This window comes from Canis lupus, chromosome 15, assembly GCF_003254725.2.
Source record: "Canis lupus dingo isolate Sandy chromosome 15, ASM325472v2, whole genome shotgun sequence".
NCBI lineage: Eukaryota > Metazoa > Chordata > Mammalia > Carnivora > Canidae > Canis > Canis lupus.
In genome coordinates this window covers 42,621,502-42,637,338 of record NC_064257.1, presented here as the reverse complement: position 1 = coordinate 42,637,338, position 15,837 = coordinate 42,621,502, and the positions used below count along the sequence as shown (strand labels likewise).

The window sequence follows — 15,837 nt, the reverse complement described above, 5'->3', positions numbered from 1 at the left end:
AATTTATAAGATAGAAGCAATTTCACAGATATGGGCTGAACAGAAATATTTACCTTGTCAGAGGGAGACTTTGGGGCACATATTTGGGCTAATCTGAGGTTATTAATAACTTCCTCAATACCCTCCCATTTAATTTCAGTATAGAAAATTCAAATAGGCAAAAAAGGGGGAGGGGGCATTAAGCAAAATCAACTATCATCCTACTATGCTGAAATAACCAATGTTAATATTTTGGTAAATATCACTTGTCCTCTTACTTTGCTAAATATGTATATTTTTATAAAAATGGGCTCATACTTGCTTACTGTTTTGTAACCTGCTTTTTTTCACTTAACAATATATTGTAAACATCTTTCCCAGGTCATTACATAGTCTTTTATTTTTATTCATTTATTATTCTGTTAGTATGGCTGAACTATAATTTATTTAATCCTCTATTGGACATTTTGACTATATGCATCTTTTCACAGTTAAAAACACTTCACTGAATCGTGTACATCCATGACTATTTTCTTAAATTCTTAGAAGTAGAATTGCTAAGGTTAACAGATACACAAAATTTTAATGCTTTTGATACTTCCATAGTAGTGTATTTCTGAAATAGTTTCCATTTGATCCAGTACATAACTGATAAAAGCATTTGGTGTTTGGTTATCAGATTCTTTCTCTAAAATTAAAGATTGTGCTATGTTTAATTATCAATATAAACCGAAACAAATTTTTAAATTTAATAATTTGATGGTAGTAATAAAACCTTAGGTGAAATCAGGTCAACTTTGGGTTATATGGCCTTTGTCCTAGGAAAGAACACTGACATTCTGCATGTGTCACACACATGCTCTCCTTTTATGCATCTGGGAGGTACTGTCACCTTTTTACGTGGCCTGTGTTACATCTCATTAAATGTCATGTTTTCTTCCTCTAGAACTTCTTAAGTAGATAAACTCCTACAATAACCTAAAAGTGTTTTCTTTATAACTTTGTAGATACTGCTTTTCTGAGTATCTGAGAAATGGGCTTCAGTGACTAAGTCGTAACAGGACTTGAATAGCTCCTGTCTCCCCTCACTACCTTGTAACAGATGCTTTAGTCTAGAGAGAATTATTATTTTTTGATGCTACCTTCCCAGTGTCATACATTTGGGTATGATGATGTGTTAAGCTGTTTGTATTTCTTTTCCTTCTACAGTGTAATATCTATGCAGTATTTTCCTTTCTTCAAAAATATGCCTTATTGTCTGTTTTCTAGAATGCCTTAGTGATTTAAAGGAGTATCAGTTCTACTGATACTAACTGAACACAGGTCTGAGGGCCCAACTAAAAGATTTCTGCAGTGGTAGAAGTTAAGCATGATAAACTAAATAGCTTCTCCCATTTGCCAAGAATAAAGTCTTATAGTAGAAGGTTTTAAACATCTATATATTTTCTCTTTAGGGAAAGTTATTTTACAACAGTCCAAAACAAGACAATATATGTTGCTTTAGGTGATAAAGTACATTTCTGAATCATTCAAATGATATCAGGTAAGATCTATACCAATAGCTGAGCTATCCTAAATGTATATTTTTGGTTTCTCTGAATTAGGCAACTTATTTATGTTTATGTAACAATTTATGTATATTATCTTAAGCTCAGTATAAAGTCATGATGTGTTCATGAGTAAAAAATAGAACAATCTCAACTAATTTTATTTCTTAAAGAAGTATACTATATTGCCTGAAAAATGTTTAGTTTTAATTTATGGTTTCTTTTAAAGCTGGAAATGTTCCTCTGCTTTCTTCATCAAGTTTAGCTTTCTCTTGCTTGTTATGCTCTAATCACCCCAATCTCTTGGCTCCTTCTGCCATGTTCTTTGCCTCCTCTACCCACGTATCCTTCCCTCTGCCTAGAACATTGTTTCTTTTCCTATGCCTGGCTAAGTCTCGCTCATCCTTCAGGTTTTAGTTTAAGCTTCATCAGGAAAGCCTTTAAAACTTTTGTTTCATACTAATTACCAAATACAGGAAAATGTCACCACCTAAACCTGAGTAGGTTTGTACACAGTATTTGCTGGCTGCCACAGCCCCTCAGAAATTTCTTTCAAGATTACATTTCTCTTTATACCTGATTTTAGGGATTTTAAAACCATAAGGCAGAATCTCTTCAAATCATGGCCACAGATGGCATTGGGATGGATGCTTTTCTCTGGCTTCTAGCCATTACCTTTCAAGAATGTAAACTTGCCTCATGACACAGTTACGTTTCCTTCTGCGCTGCAAAGTAGATGTCTATGCAAGGCACCTTACTGTAAACCCTCCTTTGACAAGGTGAATGCCAGCAAGCTTGCCAAATAGTCAACATGTGCTGGCTTTGTCTGTAGAAACCTAATGGCTATGTATTAGTTTTAGGGGTGGAAATTACAAGTTGATAAGTAATTCCTCCATCTTGCACAACAATACTGAAGATTAAAATATTCTGACACTGCAGCATAAACTTTGTCTTTTCCAGGTATAATTTGAGTCTTCCTTGAGCATCCTCTAAGAGCAAATAGTAAGTCTTCACCTATTTTCCAGGGCACAATTTCAGAGTATATCTGAATGAAAGAGATTTCAGAACCTTAAGCACTAGGTACTTGGTTGAAAATACACAGCTAGGCAAAGACCAGCCATTACAAACAGTGCCTTACAGCCAGAGCAGCTATGCCAAGAGGCCTATTCATGCATCATTCTAGATGCCCAATGCCCAATGTTTGATTTGCAAGAAACCAAGACCAAATCCTTTTTTCAGACCAAAGCAATCACTAATCAAAGAACACAAAGGAATATATTTGGGCTGACATTTAAGAAAATGGCAGAGGAAAAGTATAACTTCAAAAATATGGTTTCTTTGTGTACATTCTAACCTTGCAAGTAGCAGTGCCCACAGCATAGGAGTGCTACCTTGCAGGACAGCACAAAAGGCAGAACTAAGCTCCTATAATTTTTTATAGACTACAGACTCCCACATGAGTAGGAATACTCATGTCAAGGGCAAAGTAAAACAAATTTTAATTTTTAGAGGCGGGGAGAGACGGGAGGAGCAGAGGGAGGAGAAAGAATTTTAAACAGGCTCCACTGGCAGTGTTGAGCCCAACATGGGCTCCATCTCACAACCAAGAGTCCCGCTTAACTGAGCCACACAGAGGCCACAAATTTTAATTTAGACTACTTTTCTGAGAGTAAAGTGGTCTAGGTCGATAATGCCTGGTTCAAAAAACCAGATGCTAAAAACAACAACAACAAAAAACAGATGCTGAATAAAACGTGCCATTAAGTAGTATAAAATATTTAAAATATAATACTTTATGAAAGTAAGGCAAAAATCCATAAAAATGAAGTGAAAATAGGAAACCTGTGAGGTAAGTCATCACACCAAAGCCTGCTTTTGCCCAAAGGGTTCTGTTGAACTCTGGAGACTAAACTAGCAGTAGTTGGGTGGTGGACTGGACATAAACCTAGGCTGGAGTCTGGAAGGGCCACCACAGAAGTGGGCAGCAAGGAATATTGCCAATCTCAATTTCGGTGCTGGGTGGAGGAGGATAAATAACCACCTCCCTCAAATTCATAATCACAGGCCAGCCCTCAAGGTTCATGATCTGAAATCACAGACCTTCCAGTTGATAACAAAGTGCACTCAGGTTGGTAGTCCTTGGGTGTCTGGCAGAGCAAACATATTCTCTTATGGGTGTCAATTTTAGCCCATACTTAAAAAAATAAATCCCTATTTTCTATCGAAAGTAAGTTTAAAGTAAAATGGCACCATGAATGGGGAAAAACACGGCTTATACAATAGACAACAGAATTGCCCACAAAGACTCTTCATATTGGTATCAACAGGGGCACTTGGGGGTTCAGTGGTTGAGTGCCTTTGGCTCAGGTTGTGATCTGGGGTCCTGGGATTGAGTCCTGCATCAGGCTTCCCATGAGGAGCACAAGGAGCCTGCTTCTTTTCTGCCTATGTCTGTCTCTGTGTCTCTCATGAATAAATAAATAAAATCTTTTAAAAAATATTGGAATCAACACAGGAAAATTGATTATAAGTAAAGGAATAGAAAGAAGCATGCAAAATATGAATAGGGAACAAAAGAATACACAGGACAAGCAAGATTTATAAGCCAGATAGAACTCGTAAGAAAAAATAAGAATTGAAAATAAACCAACAAATATAGAGGAGGGAAAAAAAGAATAAGAAAATGAAAAAAGAAAAGGCAGAGTGGGGAATGGGCAAAACAAAAGACATTTTGACAACAGGGACCTAGAAATAAATCCAACTTACGTTTGTAATCACTATAGATATAAATGTACTTAACTATCTAGTTAAAAAGGCAGGTTTTCTTTGGCCTTATCTTTGCATGTGTCTCTTGCAAACTCAAAACATAAGGCCAAAGAAAGATCTAAGATATTCAGATTAAAACTAACCAAATATTTCTACAGTAAGTAACAACGAAGATGAAGGCAACAAGTATTCATAGAGATAAGAATCACTACATAATTCTTAGAGGTTTAATTCACCATGGACAATCCAAAAGTTCTAAATTTAGGCATCTAATAATAATGGCAAAGAAAAAGCAAATATAACTTAAAGGGAAATTGAGAAATCTAGCTATCATAATGAGATCCTATGACTTATATAAATAAATCTAGAATAAAGTTCTCAACTGGGGAATACATACATATGTACTCTTTTCTCTCTCTTTTTTTTTTAATTTATGATAGTCACACAGAGAGAGAGAGGCAGAGACACAGGCAGAGGGAGAAGCAGGCTCCATGCACCAGGAGCCCGACATGGGATTCGATCCCGGGTCTCCAGGATCGCGCCCTGGGCCAAAGGCAGGCGCCAAACCGCTGCACCACCAGGGATCCCCATATGTACTCTTTTCAAGTGTACATGGAGCATATATGAAAACTGATCACATAAATCATAAAGCTAGTCTCAAATTTCAGAAAATTAAAATACTGTAGCTCATATTCTCTGGCAAAATATAAAGATTAAGACAGCATAAGCCACCTTAACACTTAGAAATCTACTTTTAAAATAACAATGGGGGGCAGCCTGGGTGGCTCAGCCCAGGGCGTGGTCCTGGAGACCCGGGGTCCAGTCCCACGTCGGGCTCCCTGCATGGAGCCTGCTTCTCCCTCTGCTTGTGTCTTTGCCTCCCTCCTCTCTCTCTCAATCTGTGTGTGTCTCATGAATAAATAAATAAAATATTAAAAAAATAAAATAAAATAACAATGGGTTAAATACTCAACCATCTAGAAGGATTAATCAAGTGAGAAGGCACTTTACAAAATAAGCAGGAGTGAAAACAGGTTATAACTACACATGCTGTGGAAACTAAAAACAAAGGTAAAATGGATAACTTCATATCAAAAAAATTTTAATGAAGTGGAGAAATCTTCAGCAAAATTTATTAAATTTAACAAAATTGACTCGAATATAAAATTCTAATGTTCCTGTGCTCTCTAAAGAAATGGAATCAATAGTTAAAAATCTCTTAATGATCAAATGGTTTTAAAGACTAGTTCCGATCTTAAACTCTTCCAGACAATCAAAAAACTCATTTCAGGAGGCTAGAATACTGAATCTAGACCAGGACAGGATATAAAAAGTAGAGTACTTATAAAGCTAGTTTTACTAATAAATGCAGAAGCAAAAATCCTACACAAAATATTGACAAATTGAGTCCAGCAATGTATTATAAAACATACTACAACCAACTTGGGTTTATCTAGAATTAAAGGTTAGTTCAATATTAAAAAGTTAATCACCATAATTTAATACATAACATTAAAAAACATTAAACCATTTAAATAGATGAGAAAAAAGCATTCAATAAAATGTAACATCCATTCAAAATAAAACTATTAGCAAACCAGAAATAGAATCTTAACTGATAAAGACCATTTATGAAAAAATACTGAGTTGACATCTGAAAGTATTCCCTTAAAATTGGGGCTAAAACAAGGATGTTCACTATCAGTTCTTTTCAACATTGTACTACAGGTTACAGCCAGTGCAGAAATGAAAGAAGAAATTTTTTAAAAGGTAGAAGGATCAGAAAGGAAGAAAACTGTCACTATTTGCTGATAGTAACTACATAAAAAAACTCAAAAGAACATCTAGATACATTATTAAAATAAATAAAAATTTAGCATGGTTGCTGGATTCAAAATCAACACATAGCAACATTATGTTAATAATGACCAGTTAGAACAGAAATTATAAGTTTAAAAAATTTACTATAGCATTAAAAATACATAAGATTCCTAGGAAGAAATTTAATATAATACAAGAAGGCCTTTGTGGAGAAAAATCATTAAAGTTTATTGAGAGTTATTAAAAGAAGACCAAATAAATGGAAACACAGTGTTTTTGGTTAAGAAGACTTATTGCTGGAAAGATACCAATTTTCTCCAGGCTGATCAACAGATTTGATATAATCACAAAAGGTAATACATAAACTGGGATAAGATATATACATGACAAAGAACTGGCTGGTATCCAGAATGTGTAAAGAAATCATATGAATCAATGAAAAAAAGACACACACCTAATAGAAAAATGGGGAAGAGATATGAATAAATATTTCACATAAGAGAAAACACATTCATATATGAAAAAAAACCCCACTCGATTTCATTAGTAATCAGGGAAATGCAAATTAAACCCACAGTAAGACACAATGTAATCACCACCCAATTGGCAAATATAAGAGAGAGTCAAGACCAAGTGTTTGCTAAGATATGGGGCAATGGAGCTCAACCATTGCCAAGGGAATACCAACTGGTACAAATGCTTTAAGAAACAGTTTAGCATGACCAAGTAAAATCTGCTTCTTAGAGCAGTGGTTCTCAAATGCTTGGTCTCAGGCAAGGAGGTTTCCTTATATCCTTAAAAAGTACTGAGGACTTCAAAGAGCTGTTTTTCCCATGGGTTATTATATTTATCAGTTTTTACCATATTAGAAACTAAAACCGAGGCGTTTTCTTTTCTTTTTTTTTTTAAAGATTTTATTTATTCATGAGAGACACAGTGAGAGAGAGAGAGAGAGGCAGAGACACAGGCAGAGGGAGAAGCAGGCTCCATGCAGGGAGCCCAGCCCAATGTGGGACTCGATCCTGGGACTCGCCCTGGGCCAAAGGCAGGCACCAAAATGTTGAGCTACCCAGGAATCTCCCCAGAGGCATTTTCAAAACACAGTTATACACAAGAATGCACTTGATTAGTTCTCAGAGTAAAGATGTCATCATATCTGGAAAATATTTAAACTCATGAAAAATGAGAGTGAAAAGGACAAATAATGTTTGAGTATTTTCATGAAAATAATTTTGTCCTCACAAACCACCTGGAAGGGTCTCAGGGAACCTAAGGGTACCTCAACCACACTTTGAAAACAAGTGCCCTGGAGCAAATCTTGTACATGTGCACCAGGAGACATATACAAGAACTCATTCATTCCTCAAATATTTTTTGAGCATCTACCATGTGCTCTGCATTGTTCCAGACATTGTGAATGTCTCAACAGACAAGATCAGACAAAATAGACAAAATCCTCACCCTCACGGAGCTTACACTATAATTGGCAGAATGTTCAGAGCAGCATTGTTTGATAGCCCAAAATGGAAAACCATCCCAAACTCCACAAACAGAAGAACAGATAAACAAACCGTGATTTAGCATACAATGGAATGCTATACAACAGTGAAAACAAATGAAATACAGTTACATGCATAAACAGGGATAGGAATCTCAAAAACAATGTCAAAAAAGTCACGGAATGATATAATGCAGCATGAAAGCATTTACATGAAAGTTCAAAATCGGGTAAGTCTAAACAATATACTATTAGGGATACATATAGAGATGGTAGAGCCATAAATAAAAACATGGGAATTATTAACAAAAAAATCCAGAAAAATGTTTGCCTTGTGTGATGTATGGGGAAGGACAAATGGGAGGATTCTGGGTATCTGAGAATGTTCTAGTTCTTATGCTGAAAGTTGAACACATGTCTTTATTTTGCAAGAAATATTTTTTTTTGCAAGAAATATTTTAAAAGAAAAAAGATACGATTATTTACCACATAATTTCATCAACAAAGGGAATATCTCCCCATATTTTAGTCACTGCTGTGTACTGACTATCAGCTAATTATTTCAACTGATGGGGAGAAGTAGCCGATAATAGGAAAAGAGGAACGAGTATGGGCTATTCCTCACAGAAGTTAACTAGGCTCCCAAAGGTCAGGATCCCACAAGATGGCAGCATTACAGGACTGCTCTGCCAAGTTGAATCAGTCACTAGTCTGATTCTGGTTAACTGGTTACTTTGTTCACTGGATATAATCATTTGTATAAAGCAGAGAAAAAAGACAGGTGATGCAAATTCCAAAATAATGGACAAAGATCCTGCCTCTTTACTGAATTCTGTTGACTTTCAATAATACAGATTCCCTTTGGCACATTCTCCTAATAGTGTGCTTACATACAAAGTAATCCAAAAATACAGAAAGTGCATGGTAGTTATTGTTTCTCCACATTGATCAATAACAGGTGTTAGGTTTGTCACACAAATGTCAGAACAATTTTGCAATCATGTCTTTGCCAGGCTCATTGCTAGCAATGCCATCGTGCAGATTAAATAAGACACAGTTAAGGTGCAATTTTTCCTGATTCAGGAAAATAATTATTAATTTGGTATACAATTTCAAAATTTGAAAAGAAGAAAAAAGAAAACAAAAGATCTTGAAACATTTGATCCAGCCCCTTTACCCAAACAGGGCAAGCTACAGTTATTATCTTGGGTGAGGCAGTTGTTTTCAAGAGGTCGACTAGGCCTGGCAACAAAAGGCCTGCAACCCATTCCCAGGAAATGGGGAAGTCACAAAGTATTCTCCAGGTCCCAACTCCCCAGCTGGGTCTAATCTAACACAGGTGTGCCAACTCATCAGAAAGTTCCAGACATTGCTGTAGCTATTTTTAAAGTCCCAGAGGCAGCTGCTACAAGACCTAAAATCTCACCCATCTTTAAACTGGAAGGGACAAGGCCACCAGGGGTGCTATACTGCAACTGGTGGCAAGACACCTTTGTAAACACAGGACACAGTGAGTTAGGGTGCTGCTACTCCACCATCTTGGACCCCCAGAGGCAGTGGGAGCGCTCAGGGTCACAAAGTCAGACCTTCAGGACGCTGCCCACTGTCTCACATGCTATGCTGCACTATACGTGGGACATCTGCACTTTTATTATTCTGGAAGGCCAGTATTGGACCTGCAGCTTTTTCCTCCCTCTGCAGTAAGAAACTGAGAAATTAGGAGGGCACCTTTCTCAAGTTCTTAAGGAATTTCCACTCTATCTTCTCAGATACAAGGAATGAATAATCCTTTAGATCAGAGCTGGACATTTACTAGACCATGATTTATACTAGTGGACAGAATTATTCCATGTTCAAGAACAAACAGGGATCCCTGGGTGGCGCAGCGGTTTGGCACCTGCCTTTGGCCCAGGGCGTGATCCTGGAGACCCGGGATCGAATCCCACATCAGGCTCCCGGTGCATGGAGCCTGCTTCTCCCTCTGCCTGTGTCTCTGCCTCTCTCTCTCTCTCTGTATGACTATCATAAATAAATAATAAAAAAATTAAAAAAAAAAAGAACAAACACCAGCTCCTACCTTTTACTTTTAACCTGTATATGCTCAGACACAGCAGGTTCTCCTTTGCTTTCCTCACTGCTCACACCGAGGAACAATGGATCCTTTAGCTTTTTTTTTTTTTTAAAGATTTTTATTTATTTATTCATTCATGAGAGACAGAGAGAGAGAGCAAGCGGCAGAGACACAGGCAGAGGGAGAGGGAGAAGCAGGCTCCATGCAGGGAGCCTGACGTGGGATTCGATCCTGGGTCTCCAGGATCACGCCCTGGGCCAAAGGCAGGCGCTAAACCGCTGAGCCACCCAGGGATCCCTCCTTTAGCTTTCTTGTCTCTGAGTGGTAAGGAGACCAAAAAGGGGGAGTGGGTAGAAAGGGGGCCATTTCCTTCTCTGCAATTGCTTTCATATCTGATATGCCATCAACTCATACTTTTTACACTTTTATCTTCAGGGGTAAACACTCTGATATCTCTAAATACTCTGACTTTTGGTTGAAGCAGAGAAATCTAATTAGGAAGTAACGAATCCTTCCATTGCTTCCATCTCTCATACCTATAACCTCCTACCCTGCTTTCAATTTAAGGCCAAATGCCTTATAACCCTGTATTCTCAAGATGTGGATGTGAGGTTCATGGCAGCAGTGGTCATCAGACTACGAATATGATGACCTTTAAGTTCCAGGCTGCTCAATTCAATTCATTCAAGATACTAAATACACAAAAGAACCTCACACAGTTTCAGATGACCTTGCTGAAATTAACAATCTCACAAGTGGACATTTTTAAAATTTTAGTTCCTCAGAGGACAGGAAAGAAGCAAAGAGACACTAATGAGATACAGGAATCTATCCTGAAGGAGGCTGGTATCCTTGGATTTTACAGCCTTTTCTTTTTTTCATTCAGTTCATAGAATTTTTTTCTCCCCAGAATGTGATAGTTCATGTTTTTCCAGGCATGATTTAAAAAGAAAAAAACGTCTTTCTGAGTTACAGAAATGCTACAGGGACTCCCAACTGTAACTGGGAAATGTGTAAGGAAGTTATGCCAGTGTCATGTTGTTTTCTAGTAGGGTAAGAATCCTTTGTTCTATAAGCTCAGAGGTGACAATAGTGTTCTGACTTGATACGTACTAATGCTGGTGTCCCATGTCTTGCAGCAATCCCCATGCTTAAATATTAAGTAGGTACGTGATTTTTTCTAATGTTAGACAATTGCCCATGGCTTTGCTACAAGGAAATAATTTGGAAATATATTTAACTCATTTTCTGGATCATCCAATGTTAAAAATCATAATCCCAGCAACACGCACCAATCTCACTAAATGCTCAGATCTTTTTAGATAAAACACTTTTGCCTGAGATCTATACATACCTATATTACATCTCTTTTAGCCAGGCACAATGTGACACATCATTTATTTATCCCAGAACTTCTCTTAGGAACCTAAGTAAGAGCAGGGTAGGATAAGACAAAGTTGGAGTTAGTATTTCCTCCAGAGGCTTACTAAGTCTGCAAAAATCTCTTTCCCTATCAGAGCCTCCCTCCCATTTTGACCCCGATTTGAGAGAGAGGGAGAATATGTAGAGATGTAAAGGTGACAATTCCCTTTAATCATGTGTTAACTTATTTAAGTATCAGCTAAAATGGCTGATATGTAAGAAATATGAAGACCCAGTCTCTGCCTCAAAGACCTACCATTCTGGGAGAGGGAGAAAGCAATAACAAGTACAGATACAATGTTTTTTAGGCTGCTATGACAGAAGGCTTGACAAAGGGTAGTGGGAGCACAAGAAGTGGTCAAATCTACCTGGATTTGGAGGATGTCAGGAAAGGCTTCATAGTGAAATCTTGAAAAAGGACAGGACTCTTGAAAAAATGGAGGCAGGTGCAAGTGGAAAAGGGGACCACAGACAGGAGAAGGTACAGAAAGAGAGAGCAAGCGGTATCACAGAAACCAAGAAAATGTCCAAGTGTCCAGGGAGTGGTTAAGTTATGACAGATAAGAGTAATCACTGGATTTGGGAAATGAGAAGTTATCCCTGACATTTGCTAGAGCCATTTTGATGGAGAAGCAGGACAGAAATCTCACTGCTGTAAATTAAAATGGGTAAGCATAAAGACCAAAGATTAAGAGTGAATAGAGAACAAAAAAGAGGTGACAACAGTTCAGATCGGTTTCCTGGAGCCATGTGCCTTTTCATTTACTAACTCAGCCACAATAAGGGTTAGGAATATATTGGCTTACATTTCTATGAGAATATGACTCCAAACACAATCCACTGACGTGAAAACAAGTTTTGGGACACAGTCTATTTTTTACGAGACTGCCTATGTTATTTTAAGTGAACAACATAAAATCAACATTTCTACAGATTTACTCTGCCATCACTAATTTTTCTCTCATATAGCTCAAAATAATAACACCTGTAATTGGTTATAATAGGAAAGGTGCTTTATTTTACACATCATTGGTACATGATACATAAAACTGTCTAAAATCAGTCTTGGAAAACTTAACTGTCAGTTATACCTTAAGCAGTCAGAGACCAAGTCTATTTTGCAACCTATTTCATTCATGGTCATATTACTACAGTAACTTTAAATACTAATTATCTCTTCATAGCCAATGTTACAAATGATTTTTATGCTACAAGTGCTGCAATTTTTCAAAATAAAAATACCTTCAGTTATAGTAGACCATATCTCTAAGCAGAACAAATCTTTGTGACGCTACAAGTCTTTGAAATAATGGATCAACGGTGTTACCCTCTTATAGATGATTGTATTTATATAAATGGGTTACAGGGCAAGGGGGCCTCATACATGCAATCAGATTATTTCTGTTTTTTTTTTTAATGCAGATAAAAGTGAGTTTATAATACTCTACTTCTAGTTAAATTACCAAAACAGTTTACTAAACTAAAATGAAGCCAATACAATTCTTTAGAAAACGTAATTCTAAGAGCATGCAACATCAAAATCTATTTACTACCTATGTGAACCAAAGTTTTAGAGCCCAGGGAGAGGACTGTGGCACAAAGGCTTGTACATCTGAATTGCTTATCCAGCAGGGAGGAGTAGAGAAAGTCCTTTAACTCAGCATAAATCCTCTTAAGAAAGATATCTGCATGATCTAGCCCACTGCTACTCAGGTAGCCTCACTTAGAAAATGTGCCAATCATAGGAAGCCAAATGTACTTCTCTTATTATTTATGCTAGTCCATTTTATTCATGAACATGCAGCTCAAAGCTCTGTTATTAACTATGAATGTCCGGCCACAGAGATTTCTCAATGGCATTTTTCAGTCACCAATAAATGTGACCAGTGCTTCATGTACAAATGCCAAAAAATTGTGACAGAATCTGGGCTAGTTCTCAAAGTAAAAAACATTTGTTATTTTCACAAATCCCTTGGTACAGAAAGACTGCCTTTCTCACTAGAAAATTGGCTGTATGTTAGAACCACAGGTTCACAGCACAGTTGAGGCATGTAAGCAAAGTAAACTAAACCAGATACTAAATAGGTATAAATGTGCACACTCAAACAAATATTCTATTCTTTGCTTAAAGTCAACTTCGTCCTTGTCATTGAGAGAAGTGCTTCAAGATGCAAATTGTTAATTAATGCAGAGAATAAGGAGTTAAAAGTGAGACCTTTTTCTAATAAAGCCAACAGATCATTAAAATAATTGGACTTGAAACATATACTATCCCTTTCCATTCTTACTCTTTTTTTCCATTCTTACTCTTTTTATAACTAAACACACACATATACAAAACAAATCCTAGCATTTAATATGTGCAAAATTGCTTACCATTTATTTTAACTTTGGTTAAGTATTTGTTTAGCCTATATCAGACATATTATGGAAGCTATACAAATGATTACAAACATAATAATGAGGTAAGTTAAAATTCTACTAGTGCAAAAAGCAAGCATATGCTAAAAGCAAAGCATATGAATTTAACAAATGCAGAATGAAGCTCTCACCAAGGGAGATGCTGACATAACAAACCAGAGAAGCTCCTTGTAAACATTGTTTAAAAAATACACATTTAAAGATTAAAGATTCATACAGCCACAAAAAAGGTATTCTAACAACACCATAGTAGTGCATTTATTTTACCTTTAGAGTTTGGAAATCACTCATCATGTGTCTAACAGTTTGCATATTTTCTTCAAGAGAAACTTAATTAGTGAGACACATTAATTACAAATACTGTAGTATAAAAATCCCAGTTCTTTACAAAAATTATATATTAAAATATTCTATACACTTTAAATTAGTAACTGGAACATACATATATATCAATTCTGCACAATTAAATCCATCTTGGCTGGGAGTATTCTATGTGAAGCTCGAGGACACAGCTACTCAGTCAACTTAAACTGGCATAAGGTTACATGATATAAAAGAGATAGGCCTGGGCCTGTGCAGTTATTGCAGCTCCTAGTGTGAAATACTTTATGTGAAGTTATTGCTCTGTATTTCCAATCCAGATCTGAACAGGCAGTGGAACCGTGACATTCCGAAAAGGTTCAAAACAAGCTACCCGTGGCAGAGGATTCATAATGCCTATCTATATCTTTAAGGTTGCAATGGGACCTGAGTGAGCTGTCTAATGCTTATATTTCAGTTGTAAAAAAGTTTATACAATTTTGAGGTAAAAACAATGCAAAAATAAAACATTTAGAGCATTTACAAAAATCTTACAAATGTTTAAAACACTATTTCAAAATTTGTGTCCTGTTAAGGTGCTTGTTTCTTTCTGCAATAAGAAGGACATAAATACTTCAATTTCAAATTTTAAATTTCGAACATTTTATTAATTTCAGCAAAAGCAAAGTTAGAGCCATTAAGACAGATGTTAAAATGTTCACAGATACACTTTGCTTCTGATGAAAATAGAGAGTTTTAGTGCTGAAAGAAACCTTAAGTGTAAATTCTTTTAACTCTCTCTTCTATTAATGAGGAAATCGAGAACCAGGTAAGTTAAGTGCTTTGGCCAAAAAATATATTCCAATATATCAGGTATAAATCAAGAAAACCCATTATTCTTTTTGTATTTTGCTCTGATTCTTGGACAATAATAAAAATTCAAAACCAGAGTTTCTAAACTCACCTCTTTCTTTCTTTTGTAATTTCTTAAGCTCTGTGCTAACTATAGACAAAGAAATGAATCAAATAGCGGCTTATTAAAATTAGTATCACAAATATTATTCAGTAGAAGACATTGTTAAGAGGACTGCTGCTTATCTAGAATAATAAAGTTAGAGGGAGTACTCAAAGACGGGGCCTTTTACAATGGAGAGAACATCTACTACTATTTAAGACAGCACAGTGTACAACAGCCAGTTACTAGAATCATCTCAATAACTCTAGGATGACTGAGTTACATGGCCTTTAGAAAAGATATTGGGGTAATAAAGCCTTCTAGCTTTTATCTTAATTTTACTATTTTCTTTTATAGAAAAGCAATTATATAACTGTAAGGACGAATCCATATACTGATTTTCAGAGAGTCTTTGCTTCTTTTCTACGTTTATTTGAATCTAAAATTGAGCAAATACATTTTAAGAACAACTTACAAACTCAAACTCATAAGTGCTAGAAATACAGAGAATACTCTTTTAAATGACAAATCTTCATAACCAGTTACTAATAAATAATCATCACAATAGCTTCAGTAAAAAAAAAAAAATTCAATTTAAAGGTGCTTTTTTATTGTTACCTTGAAGCCATCGAACTTGCGTAGCTGGTCCATATCCCTTTTCATTCTTTGCTGATATCCTGAACACAATGGCAGGCCTGGATGTATAATCGATATGTGCATTTGCAAGTTGCCCGGCAGTTACTATACATGATGTCTTAAGACCACAATAAATCCTCATAAATACCAGCTGACTTGGATTATCTTGTATTTGTGCTGTGCGGATAGCCAAGTAGGCTGAATATTCCAAAATATTTCCAGAAGGGGAAGTCGGAGGTTCCCAGGAGAGATGGATACCTTCAACATTCTTGAAGAGAGGAGAAAAACAAAACAAAACGAGGTAAAAGTTCTGAAATTTTCTCTAATATCACGTATAATGTTGAGTTTATCTCTAGAACACAAAATACTGTTTTCTGCTACAGTAACTTCATTAGGTACTAGAACTTTTATTAATGATTTT

At 36.2% G+C, this 15,837-nt stretch overlaps 1 protein-coding gene across 3 annotated transcripts in view; it reads right to left on the bottom strand.

Moving 5' to 3' along the window:
• Window positions 1-6,316: 6,316 nt before the first annotated feature.
• Window positions 6,317-15,837, bottom strand: part of HCFC2 (host cell factor C2) — a 42,095-nt gene continuing 32,574 nt past the window's right edge. The window contains exons 15-16 of one of the 3 annotated variants that reach the window (XM_035699267.2): window positions 15,399-15,684; window positions 6,317-11,108 (exon numbers count right to left, since the gene is read on the bottom strand). In XM_035699267.2, coding sequence (XP_035555160.1) covers window positions 11,101-11,108; window positions 15,399-15,684 — 294 coding nt within the window. In that variant the 3' untranslated portion in view covers window positions 6,317-11,100. Of the gene's footprint in view, window positions 11,109-12,095; window positions 15,685-15,837 lie in introns of those variants that run through there. The other 2 variants (XM_025439210.3, XM_049094136.1) reach the window with 2 other exon arrangements.